At 41.7% G+C, this 13,673-nt stretch overlaps 1 protein-coding gene across 1 annotated transcript in view; it reads right to left on the bottom strand.

Moving 5' to 3' along the window:
• AFG1L (AFG1 like ATPase) overlaps positions 1-12,321 on the bottom strand; it is a 74,083-nt gene extending 61,762 nt beyond the window's left edge. Inside the window, exon 1 of the mRNA XM_032167176.2 lies at positions 12,016-12,321. Coding sequence (XP_032023067.2) covers positions 12,016-12,154 — 139 coding nt within the window. The 5' untranslated portion in view covers positions 12,155-12,321. The remainder of the gene's footprint in view (positions 1-12,015) is intronic.
• Positions 12,322-13,673: the final 1,352 nt, after the last annotated feature.

The raw sequence follows: 13,673 nt of genomic DNA, 5'->3' as shown, positions 1-13,673 counted from the left end.
TACTAAAAATGCAAAAATTAGCCAGGCATGGTAGCATGTGCCTGTAATCCCAGCTACTCACGAGACTGAGGCAGGAGAATCTCTTGAACCCAGGAAACGGAGATAGCAGTGAGCTGAGATCATGCCATTGCACTCCAGCCTGGGTGACAGAGCAAGACTCCATCTCAAAAAAAAAGAAAGAAAAAAAGTAATTTATGTTTAAATAGAAAAAAATAATAAATCAAATACAAACAGGAGAGACCTGTTTTAATAACTCTAAGAGTCTCAAGTGAGATATGAATGTGACCTGACCACCAAAAGTTACTGCAACAGGACACAGAAAAGGTAACCTAAACAAGGCTCTAGGCTGACCATACTTGAAGGAATATATTGTGATATGGGGGCCACATTTTCAGAGTGTCATTCAGAAAGTAGATAGTAATCTCAAGAAGGGAAGGAGTTCAAGGATCTAGAAACTATGTTGTGAGACTTGACTGACAGCACAAAAGACTGCTGACATTAACAAGACACTTAGCATACATCCCCGCATCCTGCATGTAGCATATCGATGGCAGCAAGAAGTGCTTGGGAAATGAATGAATGAATGGGAGAAATATAATAAGCCTTTAATGTTTTAAAGGTGATTAAATGGAATTGGGACAAGGTGGCACCCAATAATTTGATAAATGAATGAGTAAATGAGTAAATAAATGAATGAAATATTATCAGTCTTGATATGTTAAAAGAGCGGTCACACATGGAATCAGTATTAGTGTTATATATATACCACACCTGAGGAAAGATTCAAGATGAATGGGGAGAAGTTACATAAGTGCTCAAATTTCATCCTACTTAAGAGTTTTTTCAAAATTAAGGCTATCCAAAAATCAATAGGATGCCTCAAAAAGAAGCAGTTAAGGCAGAAGCTACATGTCTAACATTGTTTGACTATGTGGCCCAGAGGCCCTCTGCAGCACTAATACTCTATGCTTCTGTGAAATGCCATCTTGAGGCTGGGCACAGTGGCTCACATCTGTAATCCTAGCACTTTGGGAGGATGAGGTGGGTGGATAACATGAAGTCAGGAGTTCAAGGCTAGCCTGGCCAATATGGCAAAACCCCATCTATACTAAAAATACAAAAATTAGCCAGGCGTGGTGACAGGCGCCTGTAGTCCCAGCTACTCGAGAGGCTGAGGCAGGAGAATCATTTGAACCTGGGAGGTAGAGGATGCAGTAAGCCAAAATTGCACCACTGCATTCCAGCCTGGACAACAGAGCACAGCTCTCAAAACAAAACAAAACAAAAAAGCCATCTTTAGATCTCACTGTACAGCAAATAATTCACAATCACTCCAGTTCCTTTTGAAACCAGTATCCATTTCTTACTAAATGAAGATAGTTTACCTGCATAGCATAAATCAAATTTCAACAGCTTTCTTTGAAACATAATGGCAAAAGAAGTAATTCATAGCCTGGTGTGGTAGCTCACAACTATAATCCCAGCAATTTGGGAGGCTGAGGCAGGCGCACTGCTTGAGCCCAGAAGTTCGAGACCAGCCTGGGCAATATGCTGAAACCCTGTCTCTACCTCCCCACAAAAAAATTATAAAGTAGACTTAGAGCTTCAAAAAAAAAATACAAAAATTAGCCGGGCGTAGTGGTGGTGGCTTGTGCCTGTGGTCCCAGCTACTCGAGAGGCTGTCAGGAGGCTCACATGAGCCCAGAAGGTTGAGGCTGCAGTGAGCCGTGATCACGCCAGCCTGGGTAACAGAGCAAGACTCTGTCTCAAAAAAGAGGTAATTCATAATTTCTAAAAACCTCTAGAGTACTTTCCAGAGTATCCAGAGGAAAGGTAGTGAAGTCCAGGAGAACAAAAACCACCCCTGGTTATCTACAGAGGCCCTTTGCACAATCTCAGAAAAATCAAAACTGCATTTTCTGGAATTCAAAGCACTGAATTCAGATTAGGCCCTTGGCCATTGTTAATATAATGAGCCTCTCCGGAATTAAAATGGCTCTAGAAATTCTGTATAAAGTTGAGTACATTCCATTTCTAGTCACTGACTAGAATCCACCACCTCTGGCATGTTATTGTTAATATTTCACTTACATACATTTATGTAACTTTTCTTACAGTTTTCAAAAGACTTTCTCACATAATAACCTATTTGAGTCTCATAAATTACCTGCAAGGAAGGTAGAGTTAGGAAAATGCAACGCATTCTACAGATGACAAATGGAAATACCAAATCAAATGATTGATCCAGCACTGCAGAATGAAACCAAAATCGCAATCTAGTCTTTTCCAGATCAGGTTTTATTAGTCATCTGGTATCCCATATGTTCACCATTCCTAAAACAGAACTGATCAAAATGCTTCAAAGTAACAGTTATGGAATAAAGGAGCTTCACTTCTTCACAAAGGGAAAGAAGAGGGTTGCCAAAAAGAACACATGCTTAGTTAAATGAAATCAAAACTATATAAGGAATTCAGATTTCCAGTTTAAAATGTTTACCCAACTGCTGTGAGAAAAATGCACAATCAGGAAAAGCACTTTAATATTTCTAAAGGGCTGGATTAAAATTTCAGCTGTAAACTTCATTACTGTAATGAGATTTTTAATGCATATTTATTAAACATCCATTTAAATACTGTGTTCACAATTATTCATGAGTTATTTGTACATTTGTGCTGATTTTAACAAACTGTAAACAGTGGCCACTGACCAGAAATGTTCTCCTGCAATGACAAAAGCCTATGCTAAGGTCATAGGCAGCCCATTTAATGCTCTATTATGTTCTAATCATACCCAAAAGATAAATATTCAGCTGCTTTTTTGAAAACTGCAATGGTCATCAATGACCCAAAAAGTCAGACTTACCATTGACATTAAAGACCTATGTTTCATTCTGTGATGAATAAACAAAGTACAGAATAGAAGAAAATCAAATCTTAATTAAACTTTCTTTAGAAAAACAACATAAGCCATCATCAAGGAATGCACTGCAAGATGATTTGCTTTATTTATAAAAGGCTTAGTTAGGGGCTTTAAAAGGGTGCTTTTGATTTAAATAGAAAAATTATGAAAATTAAAACTAAATGCTTGGTGGTTATCACTCTTTTCCTTCAGAAGCTAGTTAATCTTAAATGTGCCAATGTGTATAACTTTACAAAGGGAAAAAAAATTGTACTTTAAATTTCATGATAACAAATCAGTAAAATAATGCCTAAAAATCTGAATAAAGCTATTCTGAAGTAATTACAGGCATGGCCCAGCATACTGAGTAACTCCTTAATATTCACCCTGTTCACATACTATTTAATAAAGACATCTAAGGGATCTAATTTTTTTCAAAAGATTTTTAAACCCATTCATTTGTTATGTTAGTTTAAATTTTATACACACACATATATAAATGAGAATTTCAAAATGGAATCTACAGGAGTTGCATTTAAATGATATTATGAAGAAATGGAGGAACGACTATAAAGAATTACATGTTCAGGCTTAAAAACTTATTGAAAACTGCCACCTGGTCAAGAGTATGGATAGATAACATGTTTATAGAGTAGCTTCTGGGATGGGGGCAATGAAGAGAAGAAATAAGAAGGATAAGCAGGATAGTAAAAAGAGGTTATGAAAGAGATTCTGGAAATTAAAGTATCAGGTATCTCCAGGCAAGGAGTAGAAATGGTCCTCAACAGAGAACTTGGGCAAGGGAGGCAAAAGACAGCAGGAAGAGCTAGCATCCATAATGCTTTTAGGAGAGAAGACAGAGCTAGCACACCTGAAGTCTACTACTGGAGACTGGGGTTAGAGGATCACTTGAGCTCAAATTAGAGACCAGGCTGGGCATGTTGGCTCACACCTGTAATCCTAACACTTTGGGAGGCCAAGGCAGGAGGATAGCTTGAGCCCAGGAGTTCCAGACCAGGGCAAGCAATATAGTGAGACTGTGTCTCTAATTTAAAAAAATTAAAAGGCCAGGCATGGTGGCTCACGCCTGTAATCCCAACACTTTGGAAGGCTGAGACAGACAGATCACTTGAGATTAGGAGTTCAAGACCAGCCTGGCCAACATGGCAAAACCCATCTCTACTAAAAATACAAAAATTAGCCTGGTGTGGCAGCTCACACCTGTAATCCCAGCTACTCAGGAGGCTGAAGCACAAGAATTGCATGAACCTGGGAGGCGGAGGTTGCAGTGGGTGACAGAGCGAAACTCCAATTTCCAAAGTCAAGGAAACTTTTCTTTTGAGCTATTGACAGCTTTTAACAATTAAGTAAAGTATACTCCTATAAAAAAAATTTGGAGCATAATTGTTTCTCTCTACCTGATTTCTCCAGAACTTGAAAACTATTAGTGAGTATCTTAACTTACGGCAATAGTTATTTGCATAAGTGCAATAGAAATCTGTTTTCATTTGTAACAGGGCACAATTGGAGAAACTGGTTATTTTACCAAGGTTTTGACTGGAGTGGTGTGCTTTCCTTTAAGGAATCAAACTTGACTTATAGAGCCAATAAAAGCTCCTTTGGAAACTGGCCTCGTATCTTGCCCACACAGTCCCTGCCCAGGGTTCCTGACCTATAGTAAGTAAGTAAGTAAAGTACAGGCCCAGGAGCCCCAAGTTATCTTGGAACCTCAAGAGAAGAGGTATTTACTCAACTCATAGGTATTTGAGAGTACAAACCCATGGCTGGGCTCAGCTTTAAAAAAAAAAAAAGTCTTATCTGAGATTCCTTCTATGGAACAGAGTTCCATCAAAGTCAATTTTAAAAGCCTATGTGAAAAATAATTATTTTTCCTGCACTTTATACAAATATCAGGCCAAGTACAATAAAGCAAATCCGTCTTACCGTGATTTGTCTTTAGTAAAAATGGGAGACTAGAGAGAAAAATTATGTTTCAAGAACTGTGGTATACCTGCTATTAAATTCTAGTCTCGGGCTGGGAGCAATGATGGCTCATGCCTGTAATCCCAGCACTTTGGGAGGCCAAGGCAGGCAGATCACCTGCAAGAGTTCGAGACCATCCTGGCCAACATGGTGAAACCCCGTCTCTATTAAAAATACAAAAATTAGTAGGGCATGGTGGTGGGCACCTAAAATCTCAGCTACTCAGGAGGCTGAGGTGGGAGAGTCACTTGAACCCGGGAGATGGAGGTTGCAGTGAGCTGAAATCATGCCAACTGCACTCCAGCCTGGGCAACAGAACGAGATTCTGTCTCAAAAAAAAAAAAAAAAAAAATCTAGTCTCATCAGTTGTTTTTAAGGTTTTTCTGCAATTTAAACTGACTCTGCTTATTCTTGTAAATCAATCAGTGATCTTTGGTTGCTACTCAGAAGAAACAAGAGGAATAGATAATGTAAAAATCTGGATCAATATTCTAATCCTGGGCACATATTGGAATCAGCTAGCAACCCCACATGAGCTTGGTTCCAACAGTTGCCCAGTTCATGGAAAGCCTTCTAAGTTCATTTACTTGGAATAATTTTATTTATTTTACCTTACTTTTGTGGAATATATTGCTATTGTACTCTTTGTGAAGGAATGCAGGATAAGCTTACTCAATGTTCTCTTAAACTGAACAGTTATTAATCTTCCAGATATCACCTTTTGTCAGAACTCAAGAGTTATGAAAGGCCCTTGCCATACCCACGCTTTCTGACTGAGCTCCTCTATACCCTGAATACCAGAGACCCTAATAGTTAGGCAGGAATAGCATTGCCCCTATTCAGCCTGAAGAAGTTGCAGAAGATGGATCTTTGTTTCTCTTCAACCTTTATTAAGGGTTCCCTTGTAAAAGGGAGTGGGGGGAAATGTCAGAGGCATTTGAACTCGAGCAACTCCATTTTGAATAAGGGCTGGGTAAAATAAGTCTGAGACTTGGTGGGCTGCATTCCCAGGAGGCTAAGGCATTATTAGTCACAGGATGAGATACGAGGTTGGCACAAGATACAGGTCATAAAGATCTTGCTGATAAAACAACTTGCAGTAAAGAAGCCAGGCAAAACCAAGATGGCGATTAGAGTGACCTCTGGTTGGCCTTACTGCTATACTCCCACCAGCACCACAAAATCCTCCATTATCATAAAGATAATCAGTCTCAGGGATAGGCATGACATTCTTTTCTAATATAATAAATATTAACAAAAATCCAAGAAACATGAAATAAGTTCACATAAAGATATTCATCTAATTGGATAACAAAAAGTAAGTTCAGGCCGGGCGCAGTGGCTCATGCCTATAATCCCAGCACTTTGGGAGGCCAAGGTGGGTGGATCACAAGGTCAGGAGATCGAGACCATCCCGGCTAACACGGTGAAACCCCATTTCTACTAAAAATACAAAAAATTAGCCAGGCGTGATGGCGTGCGCCTGTAGTCCCAGCTGCTCAGGAGGCTGAGGCAGGAAAATCGCTTGAACCTCGGAGACGGAGGTTGCAGTGAGCCGAGATCGCTCCACTGTCATCCAGCCTGGATGACAGAGTGATATTCCGTCTCAAAAAAAAAAAAAAAGTAAGTTCAAATGCTATAACCAGTGAGTATTAAGGGAAACAGAAAGTAAGTCCAAAGACTATTTTCTTAACTAGTAATATGTACTACTTATAAATTGTACCTTGGCAAGTAACATGTAAAAGTAAAAGAGAAACAAAATATGTATAAATAAATAAATAAATAAATAATAAACTATACCAATTCATATGGCTGAGGAGGGTTAGTTCTACTCACATTAATACCTAATCAGGGGACAGGCCTGGTGGCTCACACCTGTAATCCCTGCATTTTGGGGGGGCCAAGTTGGGTAGATCACCTGAGGTCAGGAGTTCCAGACTAGCCTGGCCAACATGGCGAAACCCCGTCTCTACTAAAAATACAAAAAAATTAGCTGGGCAGTGGTGGCACATGCCTGTAGTCTCAGCTACTTAGGAAGCTGAGACAGGAGAATAGCTTGAACCCAGGAGGCAGAGGTTGCAGTGAGCCAAGATCGCACCATTACACTCCCGCCTGGGCGACAAGAGCAAAACTCCATCTCAAAAAAAAAAAACAAAAAAACCCTAATAGGGAATAAACTCCTATGTATGTATACTAAAGAGATTGTGGAGTTAAATACGAATCATCATTTAATAGAGGCACCTAAAAATATAATATTGTGATATTGTCAGCATAATAAAAAGAAATCACAAGATGTGATCCTCATATTACCTTGCTTCTATGAAATACATTTAATTTCTAAGGCTAGCTTAAAGAAAATGGAATTTCGGATATGCTAATTTTTAGGTTTTAGAAAACCTATAAACATTTCCCTCCCTGGCTTCTCTCCTAGTCTCCTAAGACCACTCTGTGAGGCCCCCTTCTTCTGCTCACAAAATGTCAAGTTTCCAGGCCCTAGCCCTCAGCTTTTGCTTTTTCTTTTCTTTTCTCTTCTTTTTTTAGAGACAGGGTCTCATTATGTTGCCCAGGCTTGTCTCAAACTCCTGGCCTCAAGCAGTCCTCCTGCTTTGGCCTCATGAGTAGCTGGGATTTCAGGCACAAGCCACAGGCTCTTTTCACCCTACACATATATTCCCAGGCTCATTCTTCTACTCTCATAGCTCTCAATGCTTCATATTTTCTTTCTTAGTCTCAGATCCCCAAATGTCCTACAACTAACTAGACTTATTTACCTAGAACTATAATAAATGCCTCAAATTTAACAACAAATTGAACCTGGGAGGCGGAGGTTGCAGTGAGTCGACAGCCAAATTGAATCTCCCTCTAAAATCCTTTGGCCCTACCATTTTGTTTCATTTTTGTTTTGTTTCTTTTGATTAAATTGCCCAAACTCAGAAACCTAAATTGCTTTTTTATTGTTTTACTTTTTACTTATTATGTCATTATTTCACCTGCAATAGGAAATCTAAATTTACCTTCACTCCTCCCTTTCATTGTCTCCTCCAAGTATGTCCAAGTATGTTAATTTTTTTTTTTTTTTTCTTTTTTGAGATGGAGTCTTGCTCTGTCCTCCAGGCTGGAGTGCAGTGGTATGATCTTGGCTCACTGCAACCTCCACCTCCTGGGTTCAAGCGATTCTCCTGCCTCAGCCTCCCAAGTAGCTGGGATTACAGGCATGTACCACCATGCCCAGCTAATTTTTGTATTTTTAGTAGAGCGAGGTTTCACCATGTTGGCCAGGCTGGTCTCAAACTCCTGACCTCAGGTGATCCGCCAGCCTCAGCCTCCCAAAGTGCTGGGATTACAGGCATGAGCCACTGTGCCTGGCCAAGTATGTTAATTCTGTCAAAGAAGTGTCTCTGAATTCCCTCCCTCAGCTGCCCTGCTCTCCTTCACCACAGCAGTAATTCAGCCCCTAAACCACTCCCTAACACTCTATCTACTTCAACTTCCTCCTAAATAATTACCCAGCTTCCGGTATTCTCCCATCCAGCCATTTCTGATTTGTTTTTCAGGTGGCCACAAGAACAATCATGCTAAAACAGATCTGATCACTTCTATTCCTGAGAAACTTCCACTAGTGTCCCACTGAGCTTAGACATCTTAACATACTGTAAGAGACTCTTCTCAACCAGATCAGCCCACCTTTACAGCTTCATCTCTAGTTGCTCTCTCAGAGACCATTAACCAATAAGGGCCATGTACAGCTCACATCCACACTTTTGCTAAAAATAAAAAATCTGGCCAGGCACAGTGGCTCACACCTGTAATACCAACACTTTGGGAGGCCGAGATGGGTGGATCACCTGAGGTCAGGAGTTCAAGACCAGCCTCATCAACATGTTGAAACCCCCTCTCTACTAAAAATACGAAAATTAGGTGGGTGTGGTGGCGAGCGCCTGTAATTCCAGCTACTCAGGAGGCTGAGGCAGGAAAATTGCTTGAACCCAGGAGGCAGAGGTTGCAGTGAGCAGAGATGACACCATTGCACTACAGCCTGGGCGACAGAGCAAGACTCTGTCTCAAAAAAAAAAAAAAAATTCTTCCTCTCTCCAAGCAGAGCTGCTTCCTCCTCTGTAGTCTTATAACACCTCAAACAGGCTTAGATCATGGTACAATACGTTATTAATGTTCACTGTTACATTAAAGAGCTAGTACAAATAGCAGTTAAGTTTGTGACTCCGAAGCAAAAACGCCTAAGTTTAAAATCCAAGTTGGGTGACCATCCTTGTTTATTCATCTATACAATAAAGACAACAATTTTTATAGGGTTTTATGAAGATTACATTATGAAACAGAAACTGCTAGCAAAGTGCCTAGAACACAGAAGGGGCTCATCAAATGCTGGCTACCATAATTCCATCTGCCTCTCAAGGCTATGGGCTATTCAAGGGCTAGAACTCAGTTTCATTCACTTTTCCTTTTTTTTTTTTTTTTTTTTTTTTTTGAGACAGGGTCTCACTCTGTCACCCAGCCTGGAATGCAGTGATGCCATCTCTCTCAGCTCACTGCAGCCTTGACTTCCTGGGCTCAAGTGATCCTCCCACCTCAGCCTCCCAAGTAGCTGGGACTGCAGGTGTGCACCACCACACCCCGCTAAGTTTTGTATTTTTTATAGAGAGGGGGTTTTGCCATGTTGCCCACGCTGGTCTCAAACTCCTGAGCTCAAGTGATCTTCCCCCCTCAGGCTTCCAAAGTGCTGGGATTACAGGTGTGAGCCACCACACCCAGCCACATTACACTGCACTAAATAGTAGACTTCAAAAGATGAAAAATGAAGATAAAATAGAAATGTACCCCCCCAAAAAAAACAGGAAAGGGATAGAAAATCCATTTGTAAATCAGACTCTGAATACTGAACAAAATTCCAACTAAAATTTTCCTTTTATTTAAAGATGGGGCAGGGCACCGTGGCTCACGCCTGTAATCCCAGCATTTTGCGGGGCCGAGGCTCCGGATCACCTGAGGTCAGGAGTTTGAGACCAGCCTGCCCAACATGGTGAAACCCCATCTCTACTAAAAATACAAAAACTAGCCAGGCATGGTGGTGGGCACCTGTGATCTCAGCTACTAGGGAGGCTGAGGCAGGGAGAATTGCTTGAACCCGGGAGGTGGAGATTGCAGTGAGCTGAGATCATGCCATTGCACTCCAGTCTGGGAGACAGAGCAAGGCTCCATCTCAAAAAAATAAATAAATAAACAAACTAAAAATAAAGAGGGGAAGGGAGCATCTTTAGATACAATTAAATGGATCTCTAACCTAACTGCATTTTCATCAAATCTTCACACCCAGAATTGACTAAATTTTGTGTATTGGAGAAAGTATGAGTATAGATTAATAGCACAGCCTTTACTTGAATCCAGAAGTTCTGACACTTACTAGCCATATATCTTCAGCAACCTTGGATTCATGATCTCCAAAATGAGGATAATGAGGAATAATAAGATAATGTATGTAGAAAGTACTTAGTATATTGTATGACACAGAATAAGCATTCAGTGAATTTTATATGTTATAATGATGCTCCTTAAATCTTTAATGTTCATAAATCATGGTATATACATAGAATGGAATACTATTTTTAAAACTTAAAACGCGAGGCAGTTCTATTCATATGAAATTGATATGGTATTGATATGGAATGATCTCCGAGCTACTAAATTTAAAAGAAATTAACAATTAACAGAATTAACTGCTGTAAACACAAAACAATGTGTACAGCATGTTACTACTTCTTTTTTTTAATACAGTTATCTATATATGTATATGCTTGTACATACACAGAATGTATCTGGAAGAATACATAAGAAACTAGTATCACAGATTGCCTCTGAGGAGAAAAACTAAGCAGCTAAGGGATATGGACAGAAAAAAGCCTTACATTTTGCCATATTCTTTCTTGCACCTGTTGAAATTTATAGCATTTGCTTTTATTGACTACCAAAAATGAAAAATAAAATTTATATTATAATCCACAGCTTACACTACCAGAAGATTCCATTATATCTTTATTTATTTATTACTTTTAACGACTACTCCAGCAGATCAGGGCTACCCCCTAGGTAGTGTGTGGAGCCTATTCCATTATACTAAGTGCATTATGCTGATCTTTGGAGAAAAACGTAAGGTGACCTAATCAAAGTTCTAGTATTAATTTCAACTGCATTGATGATAAGGGCCAAAGACTGTCATATTTTTAGCTAAATTAATAAATAAGAATCTATTTATTAAGGTATATACTTTATTAAGGTCTATCAATCTATTAAGGTATATTACAGGGGTTGCTTGGATTTGAGAAAGGAAAACGAGTATGTGGATGAGGGAAACAATAAGAATAATTTCATTCATTCATTCAAAAATCATATTTGCACATCAAGTACCAATCATTGTGCTAAGTGCTTAGGAAACAATGACACAATGTCCTTGCCTTTGAAAAACGTGCAGTTTAGTGCGAATATATAAATAGAGCAGTAAAACTGGCACTCTTGACTTGGTTACTCAGAATATACATTCATTCATTCATTCATGAACATATAACTCAATGAAGGAAGCCAGGGAGAAAGAAAGCCCGGTGACAAAATAATTCCACTGACGCTTCTAGTGACTTGAAAAGAATACCAAGAATCGATCCCTCAATCTGAGAATGTGTGTGGACCTTCCTTCCTAGAATCACGATAGATATCAGGGCCTGCAGAGGTCCCAGGCGCGGCTCTTCCTCCAGTGCCCGTCAGTCACCAACCCTGAGAGCTTGGAAAACGCAGAGGGTAGGGGTCCCCAGATCCCAACCCTACACCTCCATTACTTCAAGCCAGGCACTCCCACTAGGCTCAGCTCTCTAAACGTCCCGGAGGGAACAAACTCTGAGTCGACCTCTGACCCTCAAAATGAAAGTCACTCAGGGTCATTTCCCTCAGTGCTCAGGGCTCATTCACAGACAGTATAAAAGGTCAAGAGAAATGGAAACTCCTCTCGAAGAGCCCTCAGCTTCGTGAAAGCAGGAGACACCTGGGGTAGATGGGACAGGCAGGGTAACCCCAGAGGCTTCTCCAGTCATATGCAGTCGGCTCAGACTACTCATGGCACAGTCACTGACCTTTCCAAAGGGGCTTCCCAGGGGCGGTGGCCAGAGGAGCGAGAGCGGCGGCCCAGGCCCCGCACCCAACACATCTCCCTCTCAGCGGGCTCTGTGCTAAGGGGCGCAGGGTAACCAAGAGCGACCAGGAGGCCGCCATCTTGAACTCCGTACGAGGAGAGGAAGAGGAAAACTTTATTGAAACCCAGAAGAGAGACGGTGGCAAAGTTAAATCCCGCCGTGCACGCTGAAGGCTCCACCCGAGAGAACCAAGGGATCAGTTAGGGAACGTGACCCCCAGTAGCCACAAGGGCGGGCTCCCGTGCCCTCCCGTCCTTCCGGACGCTGCCAGCCGGGACTACGACTCCCAGCATGCAGTGGGGCGGGGCGGAACGGAACGGGCAGCTCCAGTCTGCGCAGTGGGAGGGAGGGCAATTCTCCGCCAGGCGCTGGTGGCCGGCCGAGGAACCCGAAGTTTTCAAGGAATTGGGAAGTGATTTTGACGGGTAGGCAGGTAACCACTCTTGAGCCTTTTAAGTTAGTTCACATGACCGAGATTCCGAAACCTGAATAAAATGGAGGTGACCCAATGGGCCCTCGGGTTTTAACAGAAGAGTGATGTCACTTCGTCACACCTCCCTAAATGGTAGGCCCATTTTTTATTTTACCTCCAGCGTCCAACTCATCTTTGACGAGTACCTGAAATGTGCGCCTAACACTTTCCCTTTTCGTATTTGAATAATATAAATGGTACGCACTCATATGCTTTGAAAGAATGTATAAGCGGCATGGGAAAGCCAAGGGCCTAAGAAGGACTGTTGGTGGACGGAGAAGTCATGGGACAGTGTATCCGAAGGGTAACTTCTCATTGATCAGCCCTAATTTGATTAAACAAAAAATGCTTTGACATACTATAATAAGCGAATTAGGAGTACAAATTGCTGTCCAGAAGAGGCTGGCAATCCAGTAAGCGAGATGAATTCCAGAAAAGATAATACAGGCCGGGCTAGGTGGCTCATGCCTGGGAGGCCCAGGCAGGAGAATCGCTTGAGCCCAGGAGTTTGAGACCAGTCTGGGTAACATAGCGAGATCCTGTCTCTGCAAAAAATACAAAAATTAACTGGGCATGGTGGCCTGCGCCCTGTAGTCCTAGTTACTAGGGAGGCCGAGGTGGGGTTGCGGCCAGGAGGTGGAGGCTGCAGTGAGCTGGGATTGTGCCACTGCACTCCTGCCTGGGAGAAAGAGTGAGTCCCTGTCTCAAAAAAAAAAAAAAAAAAAAAAGAAAGGAGAAGGCCCAGCGCGGTGGCTCACACCTGTAATCCTGGCATGTTAGGAGGCTGAAGCAGGCGTATCACCTGAGGTCAGGAGTTCAAGACCAGCCTGGCCAACATGGTGAAACTCCATCTCTACTAAAATATAAAAATTAGCCGGCATGATGGCGGGTGCCTGTAATCCCAACTACTTGGGAGGCGGAGGCAGGGAGAATCGCTTGAATCCGGGAGAGGGTGGCTGCAGTGAGTCGAGGTCATGCCACTGCACTCCAGCCTGGGTGGCTGAGCAAGACTCTGTCTCAAAAAAAGAAAAAAATAAAAAGAGAAGAGGAGGGGAAGGGAGGGGAAGGAGGAGGGAAGAAGGAGGGGAGGGGGAGGGGAGGGGGGAGAGGAGAAAAGGGGCAGGGG

The sequence above is a fragment of the Hylobates moloch genome, unplaced genomic scaffold (assembly GCF_009828535.3).
Source record: "Hylobates moloch isolate HMO894 unplaced genomic scaffold, HMol_V3 SCAFFOLD_2, whole genome shotgun sequence".
Lineage (NCBI taxonomy): Eukaryota > Metazoa > Chordata > Mammalia > Primates > Hylobatidae > Hylobates > Hylobates moloch.
Note: the sequence above shows the minus strand (reverse complement) of the source record. Positions and strands in the feature narration are given on the sequence as shown.